Here is a 9,312-nt window from a genome sequence, read left to right as displayed (position 1 = left end):
TTGCGAATATTTTCTCCTAATATATATACATCTCTAGCTTTGTTGACCAGAAATCTTTAATTATGAAGTAGTCGAAGGTATCAAATCTTATGGATTGTGCCTTGGGGATCTTACTTAACAAATCTATCCTCACCCCAAGGTCACAATGACATTCTCTGATTTTTCCAACTGGCCTTAACACTTTACCTTCATTTAGGTCTTCAATCATTTTAGAATGTCTTTGTTTTATATAGTTTGAGGTAGGGATCCAACTTTATTTTTCTCCATACATTAGCCAATTTTCTAAGCACCATTACCTATTTCTTCCCCACTAATTTGTGACATTACCTTTATCATACACCATGTCTCCAAATAGCTATGCCTATTCCTAAGTCTAGTTTAGCACTAATTCATATCTTCTAACAGGAATGATCCATCGCTGAAGTTTTTACTCACACTGCTTTCTAGATTAATGAAAAATCCAATCCCCACCCTCCAAGATCCATGGGGGTTTCATCATTAGCTTGTATTCTTCCCCAAAACAAAATACCCAGTTAAGAACATGATTTTGAAAAAATAAATGCATGTTTATTAAAAAAGAAAAACCCTAACCAAGAACAAACCCTGGGATGCTGAAAAATCAACACTTCCTCTGAAGGCCAGCAATAGCCAGTGTTGGCACACCTGAGAAGTGCAGGTGCCTCAGTCCAAACATCAGGTCTCAAAATATTCTTCCATAGTCAAAACTGGCATTTAAGTTGCTGGTCTGTGTGGACCCTGATTATTAGCATAAACAACTGTTAGAGCTGGATGTCTGGCTGCCCTATGTCCACTACCACAACCCACAGCCACCCCACAGCCTCAGAAAAGTTACATATCCTCAACACTCCACTTGTAGGCAAGTTCCTCCACCGCCTTCTTGCTGGCAAGCCTGGCAAAGCGCTTCTGTTCAAATCCATTGGATCTGCAATCAAGAGACACCGATCAGCCAGAATCCTGAACTGGACATTTATTTTTGAAAAAAGAGAAGAGTTCACAACCTAATGAATAAGGAGGAAAGTAAGGCAGTCATGTGAAAATATTTAAGGCATATGCAATAGAATAAAAAAGCCAAAATACATAATTCATCCTTTTATTGGTTCTTGTTCAGACCCTTCACCATTCTTTTGACACCTGTTTCAAACATTTACCACTCTACAGGCCCAACTCACTCTCAGCTGATGTCTACATCTTATAATTCACCCATTCATTACACAAGCATTTAGTGGATTCTCATACAGGCTTATCTCGTTTAATTGCACTTCACTTTACTGCACTTCACAGAATGCATTTTTTACAAACTGAAGGTTTGTGGCAACCCCGCATCAAGCAAGTCTATCGGCGCCATTTTTTCCAACAGCATTTGCTCACTTCGTGCCTGTGTTACATTTTCGTAACTCTTGCAGTATTTCAAACTGTCTCATTATTTGCTATGGTGATCTTCAATCAGTAATCTTTGATGTATCTATTATAAACTGTTTGGGGGTGTCACCAATTACACCTCTATAAAATGTCAAACTTAGTCGATAAATGTTGTATGTGTTCTGACTGCTCTACTGACTGGCCATTCCCCCATCGCTCTCCCTCTCCTCTAGCATCCCTATTCCCTGAGACACAACAGTACTGAAATTAGGCCAGTTAACGACCCTACAATGGTCTCTAAGTGTTCAAGGAAAAGAGTCACTCATCTCACTTTAAATCAAAAGCTAGAAAAATGATCAAGCTTAGTGAGGAAAGCATGCCAAAAGCCAAGACAGGCCAAAAGCTACATCTCTCACGGCAGTTAGTCAGGCTGTAAATGCAAAGGAAAAATTACTGAAGAAAATTAGAAGTGCTACTCCAAGGAACATACAAATAAGTAAGCAAAACAGCCTTACTGCTGATAATGGAGAAAGTTTTAATGGTCTGGATAGAAGGTCAAACCAGCTGTAACATTCCTTTAAGCCAAAGCCTAATCCAGAGCAAGGCCCTAATGCTTTTCAAATCTGTGAAGGCTGAGAGAGGTGGGGAAGCTGCCGAAGAAAAGTTTGAAGCTAGAGGGGTTGGTTCATGAGGTTTAAGGCAAGCAGCTGTGTCCATAACATAGAAGTGAACGGAAAAGCAGCAGGTGCTGATGTAGAAGCTGCAGCGTGTTCTCCAGAAGATCGAGCTCAGACAGTCCGTGAAGGTGGCTCCGCTAAACAGATTTTCAATGTAGATGAAACAGTCTTCTATTGGAAGAAGATTCCTCTAGGACTTTCACGGCGAGAAAGGGGAAGTCAATGCCTGGCTTCAAAGCTTCAAAGGACAGGTGGGCTCTTGCTAAAGGGTTAATGCAGCTGGTGACTTTAAGTCGAAGCCACTGCTCATTTACCACACCAACAATCCTGGGGCTCTTAAGAATTACATTAAATCTACTCTGCCTGAGCTCTGTAAATGAAAAAACAAAGCCTGTATGACAGCACAGCTGTTTACAACATGGTTTCCCAAATATTTTAAGCCCACTGTTCAGACCTACCGCTCATTAAAAAAGACTCCTTTCAAAATATTACCACTCACTGACAATACACCTGGTCACCCAAGAGCTCTGATGGAGATGGACAAGATTAATGTTGTTTTTGTGCCTGCTAACACAATATCCATTCTGCAGCCCATGGATCAAGGAGTCATCTGACTTTCAAGTCTTATTATTTTTGTAAGGTAATCGCTGCCACAGACAGTGATTCCTCTGATGGATGGGGGCAAAGTAAATTCAAAGGATTCACCATTCTAGATGCCATTAAGAACATTCGTGATTCACAGGAAGAGGTCAAAATATCAACATCAGCAGGAGTTGGAAGACTTTGACTGCAACCCTCATGTAGACTTCGAGGGGTTCAAGACTTTAGTGGAGAAAGTACCTGCAGATGTGGGAGAAACAGCAAGAGAACTAGAACCAGAAGTGGAGCCTGAAGATGGGACAGCAAGGCTGCAATCTCATGATCAAACTTGAATGGACAAGGAATTGCTTCTTACAGATGAGCAAAGAAAGTAGTTTCTTGAAACGGAATCTACTCCTGGTGAAGATGCTATGAAGACCACTGAAGTGACAACAAGGAATTTAGAATATTACATAAATGTAGCTAATAAAGCTGTGGCAGGTCTGAGAGGATGTACTCCAATTCTGAAAGAAGTACTACTGTGGGTAAAATGCTATCAAACAGCATCACACGCTATAAAGAAATCATTCATGAAGAGAAGAGTCACATGATGTAGCAAACCTCACTGCTGTCTTAAGAACTTGCCACAGCCACCCAGCCTTCAGCAACCCCCACCCTGCTGAGTCAGCAGCCACCGACATGGAGGCAGCACCCTCCACCAGCAACAAGATTATGACTCACTGAAAGCTCAAATGATCATTTTTTAGCAGTTAAGTATTTTTTAATTAAGGTGTCTACACTGGGTTTTTTTTTAGACATGCTATTGCACACTTAGTAAACTATGGTATAGTATCCATGTAACTTTTATACACACTGGGAAACCAAAAAAACTCATCTGTCATATTCACTTAATTGTGGTGGTCTGAAACCAGACCCCTAATTATCTAAGATGTGCTTGTATATACTAGGCACTGTGTCATGAAAATGAGTATGACGTAGCATCTATTCTGATGAACTCCGACTAGTGGAGGAGACTGACATTTATACCAATAATTAAAATAAAAAAGCATAAACTGTGGTGGAGATAGGCATTGGGTATCTTAGAAAGAGAATGGGGATCTTACTCAGATTGGGAAAGGGATGAAGAGGAATGGTCAGGTAAGGTTTTGTGGAAGTAGCCCCTAAGCTAAGTCTGAAAAGATAGAGCTAACCACAGGGCTGGAGGTAGAGAAGGCCAGAAAAGGTCAGGAGAGCATTTCGGGACAGAGCGCAACATGACTAACAAGAACAATTGTACAAAAATAAGAAACAGCTTGCTACATGGAGGGAGCCAGAGGCAAACTAGTACAGCTAGAGCCTACAGTATGATGAAGGGAATAGCACAAGACAGAGTTAAAAAGCTCAGATTTCATGTAGTAAGGATAGATTTAAAACAGGAGCAGAAACTGTATTTCTGGAGGAGACTGGAGGCAGGAAAGTTACTACGGGTACAGGCAACAGATGATGAAAGCAATGATAAAGGAGACTTGGAGACAGATTAGCGATGTAAGAGCAAAGGAGGAGGAGGTAAGTTTGACTTGCAGGTTAGTAATTTTAGGGACCAGATGAATGAGGCTGCACTAAGTAGGAGAGAACACAAGAGGAAGAGCAGGTTAGGGGAGATGAGGCTGAATACGTTGCATGTAAGGTGCCTAGGGTACACAGCAACAGACAAATCCAGTGCACAGCTATATACACCAGATGAACCGCAAACACAGATCTGGGGATCACATACATATAGGTGGTAACTGAAGGTGAGACTAAATAAGATTCAGCCAGAAAGAGCACGTGCAGTGAGAACAGCTAAGGTTAGATATGGAGCCCCAGCAACATTAAAAGGGTACAAAGAGGAAGAAAGCTCATAAAGGTGGCCAACAAGAAGAGAAAAGAACCAGGAGTAGAGTGTCACGAGAGTTTCAAGGAGTGGACCTCAACTCCCTTCAATACTATGAATTCTGTCGTCTTACATAAACTTCTTGAAAGAGCTTGTATTCACTGTCTACATTTCCTCACTTTTCATTCATTCCTTAACACATTAAACCCTGCTTTTGTCTCACCGTGCCACAGAGTTTGCTCTCTTTCAGGTCACCAGTGACCTTCCTTATTGCCAAATCCAGTGATTTCTCCTTCTACCCAAGTCAGCCGCCAGGTCCTGCCACCTATCCCCTGAACACTTGCCCACCTCCTCTTCTCTCCATTGCACTCCCACTGCCACAGTTCAGACCTCTGTCTCCTTTCCCTGACCTACTGCGACAGCATTGTACCTTGTCTCTCTCCACTTCCAGACCTGTGCCTTTTACATGCTTCATATTACTGCTATAATGAGGTGTCTATCTAAAATGCAGAGTTGCTGTTAATCCTTCAGTGGCTCTCCTTTGCCTTTAGAGTGAAGACCACACTCCTCAGAAATGTTTCCAAAGCCTACTGTGACCAGGTGCCTTCTTACCTTTCTAGTACATCTCATACACTCCACTCCACACTTCATGCTATCCAACAACAGCAAACTGCTTATGACGGCCCCTCCGTAACACCATGATGTTCCATACCCTTATGACTTCACACATACAGGATCCTCTTCTTTAAACTTCCTCCCTTTCCTCCTTCTGTTGGCTGGTGCCTGCCCATCCCTTAAGACTAAGCTCATGTATGTTCCAGGAAGCCTCCCCTGACCACACTCTCCCAAGGCTGAACTTACTCTTCCTTTGTGCTCCCAAAGCACCTTGAAAATCCTCTATAATAATAATACTTAGCAAGTACCATTGAAATTATTTGTCTTTCTCTAGATAGAAAGTGAGTTCCTAGGCTCAGGGACTGTCTCTCACTAATTTTAAAAACCTGGCACCTAGTACATAGCTGCTTAAAGTAATCACATCTCTGCTAAGTGTTACTAAACTGATTGAGGTAACAGGCTTCCCTCTTTGCTCATGCCTTCCGTAAGGGATGAGTAGGGTAAGTAACGAAATGTTTTAGGAAGAAGGGAAGCTTATTACAAATGGCTCCATCTCTAACCTTAGAAGCATGCAGGATATTCTAAAACACCAAGGAAACCACTGTTTTTTGCCTTGGGGAATAAATACTTAAGAGAACCAACACTAACATCCTCATATAAATGAAAGACATAAGGATAACAAACCGAACCCTACAGAATCAAAAAAACAAACTGCAAGAGCACTCATAGTGGAAAAGTCTTGGACTAGAGAATCTAGAGCCCAGGATTCTAATTCCAGCTTTCTCAGGTGAGCTAAATAACTACAGGTAAGTCGTTCAATTTATCTGACCCTCAGTTTATCTTCTAAATAATAATGGGATCACATTAGTGGACCTTATGGGTTTTTCCAAATACAGATCTGTTCCAGAAATGTTCACTTGCCATGGATCAAAACCAGACAAAACTAGAAAAGGTGACAAAAGAATGAATAATCAGAAAGAAAGCAAAGAGGAGAAAGAGAACTAAAAGGAAGGAAAGATCTAGGAAAAATACGAAGTGGAAGAACATTACTGGGAGAGCTGGAAACAGATCAGACGCCAGTAAAACACTAGGTCAGGAAGAGTTCTGAGTTTGGATCCAGAAAATTTTTTTTAAATAAAAAAAGGTGGGGAGGGACCTCAGTGTAGCAAGAAAAAATCTTTAGGGTGTGGCTATAAGAAGATCTACTTCTGACTACGAATTAGCATTCTGAAAGATATTCCCACGACCAGAGAGCCTGTATCCCGGCGGGCAGGCGAGCTGCAAACCAGGGAGTAGTAAGCAAGCCTGAAACCACAGCCACCCTGCTGATACCTGCCAATATCAGGAACTAGAGCCTCGGATTTCAAAGGCCCCTTGAGGGACAGAAGAACAATGCCTTAGGGCTATATGAGGTGGGGTAATGGATTTCATTCACAGCAGAGGAACTTGAGCAGTCTAATCTACCCTTGGATAGCAATTATAAAATCTGGACAAAATATAAAATTGCAGTATTTGAAATTATTTGAAGGCCCGGGAAAGTGACCAAAAGGCAGGCAGAACCTGGATGGGAATCTATGTGTGAAAAGAGATTTGTGAGGCTTTTTGCCAGAGGGCACTTCCCAATCTGCACAGCTCAGGGAGGCAAAAAGCCACAGGTTTATTGGCTAGAGATGTCAGTGCAAAGAGGGCAGATCAGCTGGAAAATCAGGGAGGAAACCCGAAATGGAGGGAGCTACAAAACAGATGAACCCCAGAATCTACACACAAACTACACCCAAATCCTTGGCCAACTGCTAAACTGTGCTTGTGCAAGGAAAACCACATTGAGTCCAATAAAAAAGCAGCAGCTAGAAATTGAAAGAACTGAGCAGAAAGTGTAGCTGCTGCCCACTGCAAAGGAGACAGTGCTTGGAGTTCAAATACACCCATGTTAACCATCCGCCAGAATAAAAACCAACATACTTCAGAATATAACAGAATTCAATATCCCTATCATGTACCATTTAGTGGCCAGTGTATGTTAAAAAATGACCAGACACGTAAAGAAATAGTAAAATGTGATCAAACTCAAGAAAAAGCTATTAATAGAAACCAATCCTGAGGTGACCCAAATGCTGCAATTAGAACACAGGACTTCAAAGCACTAATTATAAATATTCTCAAGGAAGACGGAAATGTCTCATAATGAATGAACAGATGGAAAATCTCAGCAAAGAAATACAAACTACCAAATGGAAATTCTAGAGTTGAAAAATACAGTAAAAAAATCCATTGCAAGGACTTAATAGATTGGAGATGCAGAAAATCAATGAACTTGAAATGATCAACAGAAACTATCTGATCTTAAAAAGAGAGAAAAATGGTGATAGAGAAATGAAATTCAGAGCTCTGTAGAATGATATCAAGTGGTGAAAAACAGTATAACTGAAGAAGAAAGAGGAATTCAGAAGAAATAATTAACAAAAACAGCCAAATACTTCTCAAAGGTGACTAACACGAACTTATTCATCCAAAGAGCACAACAAACCCAAAGCAGGATGAATTAAAGAAAACCACACCAAGGTACATCACAGTCAAACTGCTGAAAACCTAACAGAAGAAAATCTGCCAGAGAAAAACAACGTATTATAATAGGTGCATATTATGATATGTGTGTGGTGGTAAGGGGGGAGGGGTAACAATGAAACAAATGAGGACTGAGGACCAACTTTTTTTCCCAATTTTTTCCCAACTTTTTTTCCCAAATTTTAAAGAATATTTATTTATTTGACACAGAGAGAGAGACAGAGAGCACAAGCAGCTGAACAGGGAGCCCAATCTGGGACTCAATCCTAGGACCCTGGGATCACGACCTGAGTTGAAGGCAGATGCTTAACCGGCTGAGAAACCCAGGTGCCCCGTGAAGACTGACTTCTAATTAGAAACAATGGAGGCCAGAAAATGAGTTAACACCCTCAAAGCATTGGCGAAACTGTCATGCAACTCCGGTACTATCAATCCAGAGTTCCATGTGTTGGTTTGCAACATCAGGAGCTCCCCAGGTGAAGTCTGAATTTGGCCCTGGTACACAGAGGGCAAGGAGAGACAGAAGAAAGAGGCAGGCCACTCCAGATTGATAGGGGGTTAGGTTCAATAAGCAAGGGAATTTACATATTAAGTCTGTCTTGGGTATCCACCAACCAGAATCTTAGAAACTTATATAGAAGCCTTAACTGGGTTCAGTCACATATTCGGCCCCGGTGGTCTCAACACCTTACTCTGTCAAGGCTGCATCCTTGAAACTGCTGCTAGTAAGTATGGGAAGAGTAGGCAGACACACATTCCAAGGACAAAGGAGGCAGTAAGAGGCCTCTGACTGTCTTGACTTGTGGGTCAACCAGTGGTCATGTCCTCTTGATGACCGCTTCCAACACTGTCAGTAAAACTATTCAGAAATGAAGGTGACAAAAAGGACTCTAGTTTAATAGAATTGTGCCAATGTCAATTTCCTTATTTTGGTAACGTACTACAGTTATGTAAGATTATCACTGGGGGAAGCTTGGTAAAGGGTATGCTGTAACACACTGTACTATTTTTTCAAGTTCTTGTCTAAAATTATTTCAAAATTAAAGTTTTGAAAAAATAAAGGTGAAATAAAGACATTTTCATATCAACAAAAACGGAGAGAATGTGTTGCAAAAAACCTGCACTAAAGGAATATTAAATGTTGTTTAGAGGAGAGAAAAAAGAGCACCAGAAATGGTAAGTATGTAAGTTAAATATTAACACCTATACATTTTGTTGTTTTCTTAGTTTTTTTTAATAACTGTAAATTAAAAATTAGAACACTGTATTGTGGGATCTATACCATTTATGTTTTATATATGACAACAGTAGCACATAGAACAGAGAGTTAGTGGAACTACAGTGTTACAAGGTTCTTATATTTTATGTGAAATAGTACAGTTATAACTCTCAGTAGGTCATGATAAGTTAAAGATACATACTGTAATCCTTAAAGCAAACACTAAAAAAAACTGCAGAGAGGCTTAGCTAAAATAACAGAGCAATTTAAATTCAATACTAAATGTACACACCTAAAATCCAGAACACTGACAATACCAAAGGCTGGCAAGGATGCGGAGCAACAGGAATCCTCTTTCTCTGGTGTAACATAAAATGGTATAGCCAGTTGGAAGACAATTGGCA

At 40.7% G+C, this 9,312-nt stretch overlaps 1 protein-coding gene across 1 annotated transcript in view; it reads right to left on the bottom strand.

Moving 5' to 3' along the window:
• Positions 1 to 542: 542 nt before the first annotated feature.
• Positions 543 to 9,312, bottom strand: part of BUD13 (BUD13 spliceosome associated protein) — a 27,006-nt gene continuing 18,236 nt past the window's right edge. The window contains exon 10 of the mRNA XM_045797828.2: positions 543 to 943. Coding sequence (XP_045653784.2) covers positions 850 to 943 — 94 coding nt within the window. The 3' untranslated portion in view covers positions 543 to 849. The remainder of the gene's footprint in view (positions 944 to 9,312) is intronic.

The sequence above is a fragment of the Ursus americanus genome, chromosome 16 (assembly GCF_024610735.1).
Source record: "Ursus americanus isolate L20-20 chromosome 16, mUrsAme1.1.p, whole genome shotgun sequence".
In the NCBI taxonomy this organism is placed as follows: Eukaryota; Metazoa; Chordata; class Mammalia; order Carnivora; family Ursidae; genus Ursus; species Ursus americanus.
Note: the sequence above shows the minus strand (reverse complement) of the source record. Positions and strands in the feature narration are given on the sequence as shown.